Source organism: Mesoplodon bidens (genome assembly GCF_964165515.1).
Source record: "Mesoplodon bidens genome assembly, chromosome: 1".
Lineage (NCBI taxonomy): Eukaryota > Metazoa > Chordata > Mammalia > Artiodactyla > Ziphiidae > Mesoplodon > Mesoplodon bidens.
In genome coordinates this window covers 196,160,647-196,181,700 of record NC_138176.1, presented here as the reverse complement: position 1 = coordinate 196,181,700, position 21,054 = coordinate 196,160,647, and the positions used below count along the sequence as shown (strand labels likewise).

Sequence of the window (21,054 nt, the reverse complement as noted above, 5' to 3'; positions counted from 1 at the left end):
TTGTGTTCAATTAGAGATCACAATGTGTGGAATCAAAAAAACTAGGATTTGAGTCTTGATTCTATCCAAAATGACTCAGGCTCCTTCCCTTGGGTGAGTCATTTATCAATTCCTTTGTTTTTGAGGAACAGATAGCAGTACTCAGATGTTCAATTGTTTGGGGTCAGTGTCCTTACCCCCAAGTTGTTCAAGGGTAAACTGTAATTCCTTTGTATGTTCCTCTGTCATGTGTTCTTTACTCTGGCTTCTTTACTATCTTCTCTTTATCACTGGATTTAAGAAATATTATGTGACATAGTACAGATTTTTTTGTGCTTTTTGTACATGGGATTTATTTAGATTATTGCATTTACACATTTACTGTTTTCATCAGATTTAGAAATTTTCAGGTATTATTCCTTCAAATAGTTTTCTAGGCTTTGTTCTCTCCCACCTCACCCCCATTTATCTCTTCTCCTTCAGCAACTCCAGTTACTTGCACACTAAGCCACTTAACATTGTCCCACAGCTCACTGATACTCTATTGTGCTTTAAATTCTCTTTTCTCTTTGTGCTCCATCTTGAATAGTTTCTTGTATTGTGTTCAGGTTTACTAATCTTTTCTCCTGCAGTGTACAATCTGTTGGTTATACCATTCAGTATATTTTAAATTTCAAATGTTGGATATTTCATTTCTAGAAATTTGATTTGGGTCTTTTTTTTAATATTCTTCATGTCTAAAAATTATTTTTAAAATCTTTCTTCTAGCTTATTGAACATATGAAATAACATTATAATAATTAGTTTAATGTCTTTGTTTACTAGTTCCATCATCTGGGCTTCCCTGGTGGTGCAGTGGTTGAGAGTCTGCCTGCCGATGCAGGGCACACGGGTTTGTGCCCCGGTCTGGGAAGATCCCACATGCCATGGAGTGGCTGGGCCCGTGAGCCATGGCCACTGAGCCTGTGTGTCCGGAGCCTGTGCTCCATAACAGGAGAGGCCACAACAGTGAGAGGTCCACGTACCACAAAAAAACAAACAAACAAAAATCAAACAAATTAGTTCCATCATCTGTATCATTTCTAAGACACTTTTATTTGACTGATTTTCCTCTTCATTGTGAATTATATTTTTGTAGTTCTTTGCAAGCCCAGTTGGATTTTGAGTCACTTTATTATAAATACATTACAACATTACATAAAGTTTGGGGAAATTGAAAAAGCAAAATGATTTATAAGCCTTCCATGTTAATAACTTTCAGTTTTATGTTTTCTCATCTACACTTCACCCACATCCATCTATATTTTACATACTTTACATAACAGAACTATCATTATTATTGCCCGCAAACATTCAGACATAACAAAGGGGGGGAAGTATACATAAATCTAGCATTCTTTAAAAAAACTCTCACATTCTTACTAGTCTTTATCTTTTACATGTTTATCCCATTTTTACAGTTGTACTGAAAGCATATAGTCAACTAATATTTCCATACTGTCATTTTGTATTATAAAAATATTTAATATCCCTACATAGTCTTTGTCATTAATTTTTCCTATTAAATATTTTAAGGCTTGAAAAATTACAAAGTACTTTATACTTATCTTACAAATAAAACAATTCAATTATATGAAAGAAAAAATTATATAGTCTCTATACCCTATGCCTATTCCATTTCCTCAGGTAACAAATATTAAAAACCTGGTATGTGTTCTTCCATACCTTTTTCTATTTTTCATATGTAAACAATATATAGACAAAATATATAATTTTTGTGGTTTTTTTGAAGTTTGCTTTTATTTTTCATTCATTAAATCATGAATATAGAGAATTAGTTAAAGCATATATGTGTTGATTTACAGAGCTGAATCAACACATATATGCTTTAACTAATTCTTTTCAATATGTTCATTTTATTTTTTACTAAGGATATAACATATATTAGTCAACAATTTTCCTAATGTTAGACATTCTCATTGTTTCCATATCTTTTTCTTTTTTTGCCTCTTAAAACAATGCTGCAACACTGATTTGATGCCAGAAGCAACGCTGATCGAATTTTAACTTGTTGGTTGCTGGATATCTTTATATTCCTATAAATACTCTTGAGTTTTATTCTGGGAAGCAGTTAAATTACTTGGATCTTTTCTGATCTTTTTTTCAAGCTTTTTTAGGTAGAACCAGAGCAGTGTTTAGGCTAGAGCTATTCCCAATACTGTGGAAAAACTCTTCTCAGATTCTATCTGATGTCCAGTAAATTATGAGGTTTTTCCACTCTCCCAGATGACAACAGAACATTCTTTCCAGCTCTGTGTGAGCTCCAAGGATTTTCCCCTCTTTTGGGTAGTTATTTCCTGAGTATTGGGTAGTCTTCTTACATGTATGCACTAATCACTAGTCTGCTGAGTATTTGGGTTGGACATTGCTGGGAATTCTCTGCAGGTCTCCAAAATTTTCTCCATGCAGCTCTCTCCTCTCTGGTACTTTGCCCCATAAACTCTAGCTGCTTTGGATTCTGGACTCCCAGCTCCATCTCCTCAACAGGGAAACTTCTGGTCTCTGCCTGGATTCTCCAACCCTGTTGTATACATAGTAAGCCGGGGCAGTCATAGGGCTCACCTCATTTATTTCCTGTTTCCCAACGACCACTCTCCTTTGTTGCCTGGTCCCCAATGTCTTGGGAACTATTGTTCCTTATATTTTGTACAGTTTTAGGCACAGTGATAATCTGGTCCCTGTTACTCCATCCTGGCCAGAAGCAGAAGTTTACACAGCTTGAATTTAGCAAGATTTTAGTTAGTCCCATATCAAGAAATATTATCATTAAATTTGGATCAAATTTTATTTAAGTAGTGAACACTCATTTAGAAAACCTTACTAAAAAAGCACTTTAAAACTTATTATCATTCTATGGAAGTTTATAAGACTATCAAGTAATAGTCTCACTCAAAAACTCAGTACTAGCTTACATGCTCACTAATGACTTAAAATGACAAATACAATTTGGAGTTAAAAGAAAGAATGAAGTTGAAGGAAACGGCTACTGTCTTAAAGATGAAATCTCTAAAACTGTCTTTTAGAGAAGAAAAATCTCTATAACCACAACCCAGATCAAGGCTGACTAAGAATGACTGAGCATAATGCAGAGGCACCAATATAAGGAATGCAAAAATTTAAACGGCAAGAGAGTCATTGGAGTACCCAGACTAGGAGCTACCCAAAAGCAAAGTGGTAAAGTAGGCTAGGGTTGTCCTCAGAGCTGCTTTCTCCACCTTCTTATTTTCTGTGTTCCTAGTATGTTTATGAAACAGGTCTGATCTTTCACATTAATGATTTGCATGTTAATGACTTAACATTTACCCAGCAAAGAGTATTTGTGTTTTAAAAGAAAAGAGGCATAGAAAGAACAGTGCTTAATTCAAAGCAATCATTAACGGCATATTTTCAGGAAACAATAATGAATCAGTGAATGACACAGTGTATGCCAGTGACCTTTCTAATCTACCTCTTTTCATATACACAAGTCACCACCACCAACTCCATCGATTTGCATAATCTCCTCCAAAATAGGTTAAGCATGATAATTGGGATTGGTTAGGACTTCAAAATATTATAGTGCCTCTAATATGAGGAGTTTGAGGTTATAACCTCTAAAAGTACATTCAGAGCTACATTTCTATGACTTAATAAGATTTCATTTGAGGTCCTGTAACTAAAAAGGCAATACAGGAAATTTTGAATGAGTAAATGTTGAGGTTAAAATTGTATTATTAAAACTTTGAATAGTCATGTGAGAAGAGGTTAAAGAAGTTATTCTTTTTTTTTTTTTTTTTTTTTTTTTTTGTGGTACGCGGGCCTCTCACTGCTGTGGCCTCTCCCGTTGAGGAGCACAGGCTCCGGACGTGCAGGCTCTGTGGCCATGGCTCACGGTCCCAGCTGCTCAGCGGCATGTGGGATCCTCCCGGACTGGGGCATGAACCCGTGTCCCCTGCATCGGCAGGCAGACTCTCAACCACTGCGCCACCAGGGAAGCCCCAAAGAAGTTATTCTTATTTTAAATAAAAAAGAAAAAGCTTTATTAATTTAAAAAAAAAATTGAAGATATCGAATGATGGTGGGTTGTTTCTCTATTTTTTCAAAATTAGTAAAACAGATATATTAAACATCAAAAGATGTAGAAACACATTCCCAATCAACCTCACTGGAAAGTTTAAGAAAAGCATAATCCTGCAAGGTTAGAGTAATCAAATTTGCCTAAAGGCAGCAAGTCAGTGCAGATAACTTGTATACTGCTTCATTCAAGCAGTGCATCTTTCCCTTGCAAATCACAATGGCTAGTTTGACTTACACATGGATGTTCTTCCCCTGTGAAATCTGAATTGAATCCTTTCAAGTGAAGGGTATAAAAATGTTTATATTTACAATGAAGTCGTCACACAAAATTCATGAAACTTCTGGAGTTCTTGTGCATAGCTATCCTGAAAGGTCAGATACAACAAATGGTGCCTCGATCATTATGAAATTACCAATTAACCAAAGTAGACATATGGTATATTCTTATAGAAGACCTATGGTTATATTTAATAAACAATGATAAATGAGTTTTTAATTAAAGCCATTTAATCATCATAATTTTTAAAATCTAGAAGAAAATGTCCTGATGATGTTTAATATTTTAAAGTTCTTTTTAACTTTTAAAGTCCCGTTTAAAGACTGCTGTTTCTGCCAAAATGACAAACTAGGTACTATGGGGCTGAGCTTCCTACATAACTAAAAATGCTAGATAAAATACTTTAAAAAATCTCCCTGAATGTATGACAACATGAGTAAAACATTTTCATGGCTGAGTGAAGGAGGGAATCCAGACAGATAAGCAGAAGACTAAATAAAGCCAGCCCTTAACTGAGGGCATGTGCCAAGCTTGGTTGACATGGCTACTGAATTTTGTTGTCAAGCAGGGCTCAGAGGACAGAAGACACAGTCCAAGGTCCACCCAAGCTGAAAAGTATAATAGAATAACCCCTCAAAAATCTGGGACTCCCAAATTTGGGACTCATAGCACCTCAGGTAACTTCACAAAAACTGATTTTCTGAAAGCTTGAACCTAAGTAGAATGGAGAAAAGCTAATATCCTCTGAAATCTCACAAGCAAAACTCACCCCCAAAGTAGCTTTGCATTATAAATTTATATTACCATGGTAGTCCAATAAACTTAAGCAGAAAATTTAGTTTAAACTTGTCCTGAATTGTTAGTACTCCCAGACACCCAACAGAAACAAAGAGAAACTCTGTCAATACATTAAAAGGAACAAATAATTCCAATCTTCCACAAACTGTTCCAGAGTGTTTATAAGGCAAACATACCTTGACACTAAAACCTAACAAGAACAATAGAAGAAGAAAAGTTTCAGGCCAATTTAACTACTGACCATAAAACAAAAATTCCGAACTAAATAACAAATTGAATATAGGGATATATAAAGAATGATAGCTTGTGATCAAATTGGGTTCATCTCAGAAATACAAAGTGGGTTAATATTAGTAGATCAATTATTCTAATTTACCACATTAAAAGGTGAAATGAGGATAATTATATCATCTCAGGAAAGGCAGAAATCCTTAATCTGATAAAAAGGTATCCATTTTTTAAAAAGACACCAAGTAACATAATTGATAACTAATTGAAAGCATTCTCTTTAAAACTGGGAACAGAGTAAGCTAGGTCTCAGTTATCACTTCTATGTAACACTGGAAGACTATCAGCACATAAGGCAAGATAAATTAAATTAAATAAAAGCACAGGAATTGTAAATGAAGAAACAAAGCTACACTTTTATTTCAGATGATTTGATTACCTATGTGAAAAATATACAGATAAATTATTAAAATTAATAAGAGACTGGAAAAGATTTTGGATAAAAATTAACTACATCAGAAATCAAATACATTTCTACACAAGAGCAGCAAATGACTTAAAAGAGAAATTTTATAAAATTGTATATCAAAATGTCATCAAAAGTAGAAAATATATGTGAATAAGTCTATCAAAACATGAAGAAAGAAATTTTAGTGATAAAAATATTAAGAGTATTAAAGAAGGCCTAAAAATGCAGATATATACCATATCCATGGATTAGAAGACTCAATATCATAAAAATAATTCTCTGTAAAGTAACCCATAGATTCAATGCAATTCTCATCTAAATCCAAACAGTGGGACATGATGAGTTGATTTCAAAGTTAATACAGAATACAAAAGCCCAGGCATAACCAATCTACCTCTAAAGAACAACAGCAGGCCAAGACCTGCATAACAAACATCAAAAATTTTGTGCAACTCAAAGAGATCCAAACTTACTTGTTTTACAAAACACAAATGTGTTTTTTATCCTGTTTCTTACGTGGCTCATCTGTACCAGTTTCTCACGCCACTCACGTAGGCAGCCACGAAGACATCATCTTGAACTCTTCCTTTTCTTTATATCTCTCGACCTCCACCCCAAGGCCATCCAGTTGTTGACTGGTCTTTTAAATAGAACCTCGCTTTTCTACTACTGCTGACACAGTGCATATGCAAGCACTCATCAATACTTGTCTCTACTCTTACTCCAGCAAGTTTCCCTCCCCCCACTTGCTCCTTACTTCCTACAGCAACTATATCTGACCATCCTTCACATCCTCACTTATCTTTAAAAAATGTGGCTGTTATCAAGCTAATGACCTGCTTCAAAACTTCAGTAAGTCCCCATCCCACTGCCAAGGGGATCAAATTCACCCCCCTTAGTTAGGCATTAAAGATCCTTTACATTGCACCTAACAGAATCATTTCTTGCCAAAGCACAAACCCTAACATACCCTGCCCACGTTAGATTATTTACCACTTACTGTCCTTTCATAAAAGTCCATGAATCTTCACAACTTCAATTTTTATTTAGTTATTTGAGTCTAAAGTTTTCCACCACATTTTCTCCAGGAAAAATACTATAAGACTTCAAGATTCAGTTCAAATGCCACCTTCCCTTACAAGCCTTCTGTATTCCAAATATAATTAATGAATTCCTTCCTCTGTGTTACCACAGTATTTTGTTTATTACACATTCATATTGATAATTGAAACACATGTTGCTTTTTTTCTGGCAGATACTGAAATCCTTACTATAAGGGAACACACCTTATTTGTACACCCCAAGCATCTTCCTGAAACATATCAGTTGCAAAATACTGGTTGTGTTAATTTGCATCTGTATGGTGCATCACAGTTTACCAAGACCTTGTGCATTTTACCCTTACATGTTTTATGGACTAAGTATCACTAACCCCATGTTACAAATGAGAGAATTTAGGCTCAGAAATGTTCAGTAAGTAGACCAAGATAATGTAATTAAACACAGAAGAGTCAAGACTTACACCTAGGTCTCCTGACACAATATCCAGGGCTCTTTAAACTACATTACCTAGATTCATGCTATTAATTTCTATTGGAGTTCATTCTTTACTATTATGAAAGCTCAAGAATGAAAACTTCCTTTGGTAAAGACTTGGTTGAGAATTGAGACTCTTCATTAGAAAATATATACATAAGTTAACTTATGATGAAAAGAGTAGTTCCTTAGTAGACAATTCAGTAAACTGGAGGTTTTTGAATTTGACTTTTATGAAGATAATTAGCATCATGCTCTTGTGCCAAGCAGAAGAATGTTTTCAAGGACAGATATAAGCGATTAATATAATGTGTCTTTTAATATGTCGTGTATTTAGTAAAAATGCTTAAAGCCAGAAAAACTTTCCTGCAATTTCCTTGCCTAAATTTCTTGTTCTTTCCATTATGAACATTGACCTCAAACTTGAAAGAATTGGATTTTTCCCATCCACTGGCCATGTTCTGCTCATCCAACATACAAATCTGACTGAACAACACTCAATTCTGATGCTGATGTGAGACTAACATTCTCTGATAAGCACATATGTGATGCCCACATAACTTGTCACTACTCTGACAGATTTTTACTGATGGACTGAGGTTGGAAAAGAGTGGTGGGAAATTATGCATAAATTGGTTTCAAGGCCAGTTTCGGCAAAGTCAAGTCAAGGAACTGCACAACCTATCGCAGCTGCAACCTGGTGGCTGCCATGATTTGGTTGGAACCATGAGAAACCTCAGGCTTTATCAAGACTGACCACTGAAGAGGTGTAAAATCTTCCCTTTCCTCTGAGTGGACAGTGTGGGTCACTGGCCCTGAGATTTCTTGGTACCACATCAGAAGAGCTCTTGTTCTGATGTCAGAGAAACCAGGATTCTGAAAACTTTGGGACTTGAACAGGCTTAGAGATTTCTAAGTCTCAGAGACTGAGGTAAAGAAAAATCAAGGGACGTCCCAAAGATTACGTGAAAATACAACAGCAGAACCAATAGTAGAAATTACATTTCTTAACTACCAGTCCAGTTTGTTTTCCAATTGCCATACCACTACCCACTTAGAATTATGTAAAGAAAGAAAAACTTACATTTGCTTTTTGAAACCACGGTAGAACAGTGTAAGTAAAAAAATCTAGATATTCATTTAATCTGTTTTATCGTTTGCTTTTGCTTCTCCTAATTTGTAAACAAAGAAAAATTTAACCAAGTACTTTTTTTTTTTTTTTTTTTTTTTTTTGCTGTACGCGGGCCTCTCACTGCCGTGGTCTCTCCCGTTGCGGAGCACAGGCTCCAGACGTGCATGCTCAGCGGCCATGGCTCACGGGCCCAGCCGCTCCGCGGCACGTGGGATCCTCCCGGACCAAGGAACGAACCCACGTCCCCTGCATCGGCAGGCCGACTCCCAACCACTGCGCCACCAGGGAAGCCCAACCACGTACCTTTAAATGCATTTAAGGGAGGGATATATTGTGGAGAACAGAGGTGTACTCTGGTATGGAAAAATATGACAAAAATAAGTTGAAAATTTTAAATCAAGATATTTGAGAAAAGAATAAATGGAAAGCATGATTGCCAATACAGACTACATCCAAATAATTGCTTACATCCTATCCCAGCCCACTGCCGAGTAACAAAGTCTACAAACTAGTTACTTAAAAGTTGTTACACTCTCCACAAAGCTTTATTCTTCATATATCATGAGTAAAGAAAATTCCAGGAAAAATTTATAAGAATATATATTCTGATTATCATAATTTATAATAGTATCGATTTGCAAATGCTAAATTGAAATAACTTTAGCATACAAATATGTGATTAATAAACTTAAAAAAACTTTATACATTAACTATCATCTACCTACAAATGGTAAAGTTAAGGCTATGCCAGGTAAGGCACTGTATCATTTTTCATACTTCTGTAAGTATGTGTTGTTCAATAAAGGTTTGATGAATTTATGAATATTTGTAGCTTAGAGCCATGTGTAAACTTAACTCTGTGTAAACATAGGGTTGTGAGTATGTAAGCTCTTCAAGTTAATTCATATGGCAAATAAAACATGAACCAGAAATTACTGAAAGACTATATAGACAAGATTCTACTCACACATTAGGCAATATGAATTGAAAATTGTGAATATATTTTGAGTGTATTAGGCATCTGAGCAAATAACCAGGAGAACAACACATAGAAGATATTTCTATTGGTTACCTCTGATATATTTCCAAACAAAAAGGTCTGTCTGAGGGATTAAACTCAATTTTAAGGTTTAGAGGACTTGAGATATGAATACATTTTTATATATGGCAAGAGAAAATAACTTTATCTCACAAACGTTTTTATAAAGATCGTCTTCTTACATGTAAGCAGTTGCAATTTTAAAGAAAACCCTCTACTTCCTATATATTTATGCTATGAATAAAAATTACAGTGTTTACTATGTTCCAGAGTGATTTTTACTTCACATTCATTTAATTCTTATAATAACACCATGAGGGACTTCCCTGGTGGTGCAGGGGTTAAGAATCCACCTGCCAATGCAGGGGATATGGGTTTGAACCCTGGTCCAGGAAGATCCCACATGCTGCGGGACAACTAAGCCCGTGCACCACAACTACTGAGACTGCCCTGTAGAGCCCACAAGCCACAGCTACTGAAGCCCACATGCCTAGAGCCCATGCTCTGCAACAAGAAAAGCCACCGCAATGAGAAGAGAGCACACCACAACAGAGTAGCCCCCACTCGCCGCAACTAGAGAAAGCCTGTGTGCAACAATGAAGTCCCAACGCAGCCAAAGAATAAATTAAAAAATAGATAAATAAATAAATAAATTTATAAAAAAGAAAAAAAACACACCATGAGAATTATAACATCATTCCCATTTTATAGATCAGAAAACCGAAACATAAAGGTGGTAAATAACTTGTCAAAAGCCACTCACTATGTAAAACTATGTGTAGTTACTATGTGGTGTGTCCAGTATTAGAATTCATATCCATGTCACTCCAAAGCCCAAGATTTTAATAGATGCACTATTCTGGCCTCCCTGAAATCTTTAAAGAAAATGATTTTTGAAGCCATCCCCAAATTGCAAAAAAGCCCTCATACCAAAAGAAGAAGAAAAACAAGGAGGAGGAGGAAGGCAAGAGGGAGAGGAAGAAGAAAAAGGAAGAAACATCATGGCAGCACATGGAATCCAGAATTCTGGATTCAAATTCTGATTCTATCATTGGGTAACATAACACATGTTATCATAAAACACTAAGCTACAGGTATCATGCAATACAGAAATAGGGGATATTAAAGGATACTTGTTTATGAAGCATACAGCTTTGTGTATGATGCTCCATTCCACCCTCACATACACGAGAAATCTGTTCTTATTATAAACATTTAAATCCTGGGACACACGGGAGGTATAGCCTATAATCAGAATCTTCTTTCTGCGTTTAACTCTTGGTCACTTGTTTCCCCAGCAAACTGCTCACAATCTCTTTGAGCATAGAAACATAATGCAACACAAGGCCCCTGATTTTTAGGTCATTACTTCTGTTACCCATTCCACGTGGCAAATCCTAATTATTCTTTCCCTGATGACTGCCTGCAGGCCATACTTCATGGAGATCCAAATATATATTATTTCTTCTCCTGGGACTAAAAAGTAAATATGAAAGGAAAACCTCCCCTTGTTCTTAGGTTTAGAAAAACTGTTTTACCAGTTTCATTCTTAATCCTTTGTTAGAGAAAAAGTACAAGCAGAAAATCTTCCTCCTAGACAACATGATAATTTGCTAACAGTAATATGTTTTCTTCTAAGAAATTGTAATATAGTAAATATTACACATAGTATATATTTTGAATGTGCCAGACTTCCTACTCTTAGGAAACCAGACTGGAGTTCCAAGAAGTTTAGTTAACTCTATGAGCCATCAAAGATTTCAAGTTTTTGACCTGAGGGCTTTTAGACAAGTTGGAATTGAAAAGATAAAGTTATTTAACTATATCCTTACAGCATATTTGTTTTCTCAAAGGCATTCACACATCATTTACATACATAATGTACACTGTAAACCACTTTCCTGAACAGCCTGCATTTGAAAGGATGTTCTTCACACTCTTTATGGGCTCATAAGCAGGAATTCAATGAATACTCAGCGAACAATCTAAAATGTGAAACAATTTAATGGGTACCACATAAAACGCCAGGGCCTGTGCCAAGCAGAAGACACTAACGACTGAATTCTACTCGAATCCAATTCAACCCCTGCCTTAAACAACATGGAAAGCCTGCTGTCACAATTTATATACTTGGGGCAACATATAGCAGTTTCTCCCCTAGACTACTTTGCACTCAAATATATCTCTATTAGAATTAGTCGTATTCATTTTCATTTGTCTTACACATAGTTGAGGTATTTCATTTGTGACTCTACACTTAGGAAATACCCTCTTGAAAGGGAGTAGGGCCTGACCAATATTCCATACAATTGAAAGTATTAGCCTTACTCTGACAGTACAGTATATGGCTTATAAAATATAAGAACATTGAAGGCAAGATTTATCCTCACTAAAGAAAATCACAGTGGATGAATCGCATGGCGCAAACACCATCACTTCAATTGCCAGTCTTAATAGGTTTGTACTGACTGGAGAGCCAGCAAAGGAGATTCATAAAAAGAGAGGCATCACATACCAAACCTGGGGTCAAGTTCTCACTGTTTATCAACTGGGATGGCAGACCAGACACTGGATCCTTCTGAGTTTCAGTTTCCTCATGTGTCCAAAAGGGTTAACAATAATGTTAATTGATAGGGATGTGGTGAAGACACGAGACTTTTTTTTTTTTAATGTATTTTTTGCATTGTTTTATTTATTTATTTTTGGCTGCGTTGGTCTTCGTTGCTGCGCGGGCTTTCTCTAGTTGCGGCGAGTGGGAAGAACTCTTCGTTGCGGTGCGCAGGCTTCTCACTGAGGTGGCTTCTCTTGTTACGGAGCACGGGCTCTAGAGCGCAGGCTCAGTAGTTGTGGCGCACGGGCTTAGTTGCTCCGCGGCATGTGGGATCTTCCCAGACCAGGGCTCAAACCTGTGTCCCCTGCACTGACAGGCGGATTCTTAACCACTGCGCACCAGGGAAGCCCCAGGAGACTTTTTACAATGTAAAAATATGAGCTATGTTACTTTGACATGAATCATGAAGGCAATTTCTAGATATGTGAGGTATATGGAGTCCAAGGATTTATTCTCTGGAAATTTCTCCATTTGGCTATTTTCTAGTTCTGCATGATGTTCTTCCCTGGGATTTAGCTTTCATGCAGTGAGGGATACTTAATAACACAAATATCTGAGTACAAAACACAAAACCATAAACTTCAACTACTAGGTATTTGGATCAGAAAGATCAGGGTAGAAGAATGGAGCTCCAATCCTTTCAGGATAGTCAACTGACTGAACTAAGGCCAAGGTGGTTCCAATGCTGCACAGGGACCGGGATTATCTTAACACTCCAAATCCATTCATGGCAAAGGAGAACTCCGAACCTGCTGATATCAACCACCAGGCTAGGGGCCATTCGAGGTGCTCCCGTGGCACACAATCCATGTGCTGAAATTTAACAAAAGTGAGAAATGTAAGGAATACAAAAACTATTCCACATCTTCCTCCCTCATCACACAAATTAAGTGTCATCAATAGGAAGTTGATCAACACAGAAGACACTGATAGTAAACATATGGTTTGTGTCTACACCTCTGTAATGACTCCCTGATTTGTAAAAGGGGGCAGTGTGTTAGAAATTGTTGAAATGTCATTTTCAAACATTGAGATGAATGCTTTAGAAGCATATTAATACATAAAATTAGATTTTGCTTTGCGAAAAGTAGTATATTTGGAAACACTTCTGACCATGGTTTCAACTTTTTGGAACTATTATCACTTGAGAAGTTTTGTGTTTTTTTAATATGGTCAATGGCAAATATTTTAGGTTAAACTATAAATGTAAGTTGCAGGAGAAGAGCTGATTAAGACAAACACCTCATTGGTTCACTTTCTGAATTTCAATTAACACCTAATTTACGATACTTCTTAATACAAATGCAGCTTGACAGGATTAGTACACATTTTGTAAGGAGCTGACAAAGCAAGCATTCCATTCGCCAGCCCACAATGTCTCAAAATTTAATAGTTAATATCCCACTTTCAGGGCTGATGTTGTCAAGAACTAAATAAATAAGCAAGGAGCCCCCACTTCTGATTTCTGAAGAAGAACACATTCTATGCAATTTGTTTCATAGCTTTGAGGCTATAAATTATTTTTTAATGTTCCTCCTCTCGTAGCATTCTTCAATAGATAACTAAAGGAAATAAACCACCGAAGCCACATTGCTAAATCATTCTATTGTATCCAGGGTTGGGGAGAGAACTCTCTACACCTTAATTTAGGAAGGATAAGTCCATGATTAATTCCAGATCTTGGAACATGAAAGAGCTGTAAGAGTCCTCAAAATTCCCCTAGTAGAGGAAATCTCATATCCCCAGGAATCTGGCCAGGCACCTGAACCCTGGTCTAGCCCAGGCCTCACTGTGGGCTCAAAATGCTGTGGGCGGGGGCCTTCCTTACAGTTTGGGGGAGCAGCAGAGCTCCCTTCCCCCACCTCCCCAGACACCAGATGGTCCCAGCAGGATGTGCAAGATTGCATTTTAAATGGATTATTTGCCTCTATCTTTTCCAGGCATTGTTAGAAAAGCTTAGGGAAGGTCCTAGTTTTAAACATTTTAAGCAGATGGTGCTAATATACTATTAGAAACAATAGATAACAGTCTAAAAAGAAAAAAAATTAATGATAGTAAATCACTAGCATCTGATACTATCTACCTGAGTTCTAGGAACATTGAAGGGTTAACCCCTGTCCAGTACACTCACTGATTGAGAGGCCTAAAGGATCATTAATGTGACTAATATTCTTAAGGTTTACAAAGAATATAGTGGTAACTACAAAAAAGTGAGTCTAAATTTTAAATCAGGGAAAGTTGCTAAGATGTACAAAAATCAGATTCATACATACACAGTGGGGGAAGAAAATACGTGTTCTGTAGAAGAAACTATATATGGTATATATTAGACTTTTGTAGAAAAGTGAGCCATCATGAGGGCAAGAGGAAAAGTTGTGGAATTATATATTAACTTTCTCAAAAAGCCTTCACTAGCTCTTACACAGTTTTAACTGTTCCTCTGTGGGCTAAGGAGGTCTAAACAGAGAAAGGAGGGCTCAAAGAGCACCTACTTGAGGGGAAACCATAAAGGTTCCATGAATTATTACAGGAACTACCTCACAGAAGGTATGCCAGTTAAATTTTGAATTTGTAAAGCATACTACCTTCTTCAGAGACAAAAAGTGGGAAGATCTCAGGAGACTGTGTAAACAAGCAGACGAAAAGGAGCTTTAGAGCCGTCTTAGACTGAGAGGATATATTTAAGATAAAACTATCTTATTCCTAACTAGTAACAGTAACTGCCATTGGTGGACCAAAAAAATCAATGTAGGCCCTCAGGACAAGGGCTAAAGAATTACTATTGGCAAATGATGAATAGAATTCAACTATACAGAATTCTTATCCATCCCTTTTGCAAAAACTGTATTTTGACCACCTCTGAGTTGGCACTAGAGGCAGGAGGAGAAAAAAAAAAAAATCAAGATCTGAGGAATGAAAACTAAAACAGAAGAGACTAGCTAAGAGAAGCAGCTCTATGAAATACATTTTTAACATGAGGGTTTGGCAACCTAAAGAGGTGCCAGGCAATAAATATATGTTTGGATATTTATTATTATGATGGAATAAAGTAGACATAGGGTTCAACATCAAATTCTAAAATGCCATACCTAGGAGGCTGCCAATGAAGCTAGAAAGTACAACACTGAGAACCAAAAAAATGACAAGATCTTACTGAGAGATTATAAATTTATGAAAATTTCCCCAAGAATTAGTATGCTAGGACATTAGGACACTGGTTATAAAGAAAAGCAGAAAGAATAATCCTTTAGGATACCAAAAGCCTATTTCTATATAAACAAGCTTGCATATGCCACTCTAAAGACAGATATAACCTTGCAAGTCATTGACCTTTAATCATGCTTGGATTTTTTTCAAGAAAAATAAACCATTTACTCAGAAGATTAAAGGTGGGGAAGTCTTTTTTTCAGAGTTTTCACACTTGTTTAAGAGGATAAAGATACACTTCCTTATCAGTCTTATCAGCCTCTACTCATCATTCAAGATTCTAATTTATTCAATCTTCCTCTTTAGATATTATATTTCCAATTGCCTGTGCTTTCCTGATACCCCCTTAAATACAAAAAGAGTAAAGAAGGGAGGAAGGGTTGCAGAGGGAGGGAGGGAGGAAGGAAGCAGGTAGGGAGTAGGGAGAGAACACAGAGTTGATTTATCAGGTCTCTGCTTTTCCAGGTAATCTATAGACAAATCTGAGAGATTAATTTGCACACTGAATTAGCCCAGGCTCTTCACAGATATTCACAGATACTCAGATTAACATCTACTTGTACAGTACAGCAATGAAACAGGACACCTTAGTCTCTGTTCTGGAATGACCTCCTGCAGCATCAGCTTCTCAGTATCCCTCAGGACCCTTCTGAGCTAGAGAAAGTAAGAGAAATCTGATTTCAAATTCAGATGACTATGTATTGTGCTGACACCTTAATGTGCAAGACAGACATTCCTTTGAATTATCTGCATATTTGTGTCTGTTTATATATAGAGATGAATTACCTATTTTCTCTTCTAATGAATTTGGCTATACAAATTACATCTGAGGCTGTGCTACACTGACTTATCTACTTCTATTTATATCAAAAATTTATTTATAAAGCAAAGTTAAATTAACACAAAGTCTTCCTTTCTGTCCTATAGTTTCATGAACTTCAAATCAGAGTTTTGAAAGGCATACAAGTTATATTGTTTCACAAATATATTAAGGATGGCATAATTTTAACAAGTAATATTTCTACTTGGGTAACATTTAATCTTGCTTAGAATGAGATGTAGATGAGGGATGAAGATCAATATTAATAGTCTATAGATATGAGAAAGTATTGAGAACTTTCCAGATATCTAACAATGTTAATCCATCCCTGTGATAAACATTAAAAATCAGTTATGATCTCTGTCCTCAAGGACTTTATATTCTCACTGTGTTTAGAAAAGATGAAATTATGTTTAGTCATTTCATTCATATCAGTTAATGAAAGTAACTGCACTTCTATTAGTTTAGACTCAGATAAACCTGGACAAGTTTCTGTTGTTTGCATTTCAAGGAAGGCCTCCAAAAGGCCAGCTAAGAATACAGTGTAATTGTTTAATACAAGCAGACTTTGAGTAAGAAGACTTGGAATCAAGTTCTGGGTAACGTTAACAAATGGGTTTGACTTCATGGAGCAACTGTTTTCCTATCTGGGTAATGGTAACATTAACAAATTCCACTATTTGGGCTGTGCATTGAGCTGAAATCATGTAGTCAAAGTGCTTTGAAACCATAAAGCTATGCTAGTCACTATGACATCAAGCCACTATATAGTTTCAGGAACCTTAGGACCCCTGTTAGAGAAGAGCACCTTATTCACTGGGCCATGCCCTCCACTCTGCTCTTGGGGAAGGGCAGATCAAAGGTATCCTGGAGTCTGGAGAGCACCCCTCTTGCTTTTGGGCTATCTTTCACATATCTGTCTTCATCTTTCTTATTATAGTGACCTTTTTTTGACTCTTGTTTGGGATTTCAATGCACTATTTAATTTTTCCCTGTTATTACTTTTATTTGTCTTATACAGTGCCAAAAAGAGGGACTAAGATTTTGCTGATCTTTAGTCAAGATGGTAAATTAAAGCCTTTCATTTCACTAAGTTAAAAAAGCAGGGTTGATCATTTAAAAGTGATCTCAGATTTTGTCCATACTTCTCAGTCTTCCACTTGGGCCATTCTTATGTCTCTTTCATTACACACATGTACAGGTTTGCCTCTTGTACGCAAAAATTGGGAAGAAATGATATGAGAATAATAATAATAATAGAATAATAGAATAATAATCCATTCAAATTTAGTTTTATTGCTGTTTTATCCTCAACAGCTCTGTTCAAAAATAAACCAGTAGAGGGCTTCCCTGGTGGCGCAGTGGTTGACAGTCTGCCTGCCAATGCAGGGGACACGGGTTCGTGCCCCGGTCCGAGAAGATCCCACATGTCACGGAGCGGCTAGGGCCGTGAGCCATGGCCGCTGAGCCTGCGCGTCCAGAGCCTGTGCTCCACAACGGGAGAAGCCACAACAGTGAGAGGCCCATGTACCGCAAAAAAAAAAAAAAAAAAAAAAGTAGTAAAGGAAAAATAAAAGTAAATGCTCTTAAGGTTGTTGTTGTTGTTTTTATCTTGCCTGGATGTTTATGTGCTGAGGAAAATAGACATTTATGCTTGAGATGTGTTTCAATACACATGGTACAACTAAATTGTAAAATTGCAAACACTCTTAAATAGAAAAACACACATGTTCACAGAACCTTCTTCTATACAACTTCTAATGTTAAGATAAGCCTGAAACAACATAACTTCTGAAAATGAATTAGCTAACTTTTGATACTTCTTATAATATATGCATATTTGAAGTTAATGATTTTTTAAAGCATAAGCTTTTACTTTAATGTGTATAGAAAACTACATTTATTCTCCTGAAATCAGGTCAATGTATAGATAAGCCCTGATTTTCTTATATTGGTAGCTGACTGAATCTTTCACACAACAGAGCATCAGAATAGGTGTTTTCGTAGACAATCTTTAGAAATAATATACTTTATTTCTACCTTTCCTAAAACAAGAAAACCCTCAATTTTCACCCAGTTGCAAACATTATTCAAAACAAATTTCTCAATAAAAAGTAGGTTTAGGGAGTTGTATACTGAGTTCTGGCTGCCCAACCACAGCAGAAAGGTGTCTTGCCCTCTAAACTATCAAGGAAGGCCTAGGAAACTTCTGGTGGGATAGACTGAGTGTTAAAGGTGATGAGGAAACTTATAAGCAAAACTGAATTAAATCAGAATTCTGAATTCCAGACTGACGTGTTTCTGCTAAGCTACTCCAAGTTTTGAAGAACTACGTGCAGTAAGAGTGCACCAAGAAAGATCTGATAACGTGAGCACATATGCTCCCTGTCACAAACATACCCTCCTTGTCAGAACAATGTGCCATCAAAGGTACAAGTTAACAAGGGAATTTCCAGCATTTCCCTTCATTTGCGTACATCTTTCCTAACTTCAGGCCCAAGAGAGGTCAAAAGAGGTTTACCTAGTAAGGAAAGGAAGACATCGCATGCAGACCATCCGCACAGAATCGGAGCGGCAAAGCTACTTTGGGGATTTTGCCCTCCCTTCCTCTTGAGATGCGGCAGAACGTGCCTTCTGCTTACAGACACTCACCTAATCGGCCCCAGTACCCTCGTGATCACTTTCCTCGCAAAGTGAATGGTGGGTCCACCGACCCAGGTTCACCTCGGCCTCAACTCAGTGGAACAGGGCCTCGGGGCCAGGACGTGTGACTCTGACCTCAGGCGGCGGGAGAAGGGCCGGGCGGGGCGTCTCGGTCCCACCGCAGGTCTCAGGGTGCAAACAGGGTGTGGGGGCGAGAAACGAGTTTAAATGGGACGGCAACTTGGAAGTGATTTTAAGGTTTCTTGAAATGGGCAAATGCGCTGAATCCATTCAGCGGGGGAGATTTGGAGGGCGTCGCCATCCCCTTGTCGCCTGGGACGCACACAGGACCCTGGCCGAGAGGGGGCGAAGGTGTACCGACGTGAAGTCCGCCCGCCCGAGCGCGGGATCGCGGGCGCCCGGCACCAGGGCGGCGCCGCCGTAGAAGCGCCGGGCCGCGGGCGCTGGACTCAGAGCCCTGGCTGCTGCGTCCGCGGCTCGTCACGCCGCGCCGGGGCGGGGGTGGGGGATGGGGGTGTAGGAACTCCAGGAGGTCCCCAAACTCGGAGACAGAGCTTGGCACCCGGTCCCGCCGGCGCAGAGCTGCGGCAAAGGAGGCGGCGCGGCCCCTCGGGGTGGGGAGGGGGTGGGAAGGAGACAGGTGAGACCCGGCGCCCTCCCAGCGCCAGCCGCGCCCCCGTCGTCTCGCCCCGAGAGGGCACTCACCGGCTTTGCACGGATCCTTGTAGTCCAGCGCCTCCGCCTCTTCCTCTCCGTTGCCACCGAAAGTGTAGTCATAGTCGAGGCCGGCGCAGACCCCCAGCTCCGCGCAGAGGACAGCCCCCGTGGCCACCAGCCACGCGAGCATCCCCAGGGAAAGCGTCTCCAGCCCCATCTTCCTCGCGAGGAAGGGCACCGGTGGCTGTCCCCGTGGGAGGCTCCTCGGCGCGGCCGGCGCTCAGGTGTCTGGGGACATGGGGCGCCGTCGGGCCGAGAGAGGGCTGGGAGGCCTGTCCCCCGGCGCGGGCTAGGTGGCGGGCGGGGGCAGGTACGGAGCGGGTCCGGGAGGGCGCGCGGCCAGGCTGCCTCCCCGCGGCCGTCCTTCCTGCGGCTCAACGGCTCGGCTGCCCCAGGCTCAGGCTCCCGGGCTCAGGCTCCCAGATTCCCGGGCTCAGGCCCCGCGCGTGTCCCGCACCCAAGACCCGGCGCCGCCCTGGGAGGACGAGACCCGTCTGCACATCAGCGCGTCTGAGCTGAAAGTGGGGACCGCGGTCGCGGGTGGGGGGCAGACATCCCTTAGCCGCCAGACATTAAAAGCCGCAGAAGCAGCACGGCAACTGGCTGCAAGAAGGGCGAAAGTGGGAGGATTTGGGGATGCACTGTTTGCCTCCCCCCCCCCACCCCCGGCTGTCTTTTTACCCTCTTCCTAACTTAAAAAAAAAAAAAAAAAAGAAAAGAAAAGAAAAGAAAAAAAATCTTCACAGCATCTAACCCAATCACTTGCATCCTGCTTACTTATTCATACAATCAGGGTCAGGATCCGGGCCACAGCCTCCTCTCCGCCTCCTTTCGGTAGCCCTACACGAGCAGTCAGACACGAGCGCGCCGAGAATTCCATTTATAATTTACTAAAGATAAAAATGAATATATCATGCACTGCGTCCAGGAACAGCAGTTAATAGATGATATACGTGCCAACCGAGAGCGCCAGACCGGGGGTGGGCGAGGGATGGTGACAACTCGGCTCAAACCTCCTCTCCCCGCCAATACACAAGGAGCTTGCGACTCCCCTTTGCTGCCTTCGCCTCGGTGCAGCCCGGAGGGGAGGAAAAGTGTCTGGGCCCCCGCGACCGAGGTAAGGAAACTGCTTTCAAAGTCCCCCAAGCAACAAAGTTGTGCTACGAACTAAGATCCTCAGAACTGCAGTTAAAAAAATATCCAAAATCCAGTTACAGATTGCAGCAGCAGGAAACGCGAAGACCTCGCCAAGGGCTGCGCTGTGGCTCACGCGGGCTCAGGAAGGGAAGTTGGAAGGAACACTTGGGAAGCAAATTTTCTGTGACAGCTCTGGCGCCCATGCCCAGAGTTGCTCAGTATCCTCTGGCTTCAGTTGTTTTACTTCGGAGGAGAGTGTGTAAAACCTGGCAGCAGGATTAGCGAGGTAAACCACATGTCAGCCTAGCAGACGCAGGACAAACA

The 21,054-nt window shown here is 39.2% G+C and overlaps 1 protein-coding gene across 2 annotated transcripts in view; it reads right to left on the bottom strand.

Annotated features, from left to right (window-relative positions):
• TLL1 (tolloid like 1) overlaps nucleotides 1-20,402 on the bottom strand; it is a 281,852-nt gene extending 261,450 nt beyond the window's left edge. For both annotated transcript variants that reach the window (XM_081250937.1, XM_081250938.1), the window contains exon 1: nucleotides 19,582-20,402. In XM_081250937.1, coding sequence (XP_081107063.1) covers nucleotides 19,582-19,750 — 169 coding nt within the window. In that variant the 5' untranslated portion in view covers nucleotides 19,751-20,402. The remainder of the gene's footprint in view (nucleotides 1-19,581) is intronic.
• Between the last annotated feature and the right edge of the window lie 652 nt (nucleotides 20,403-21,054).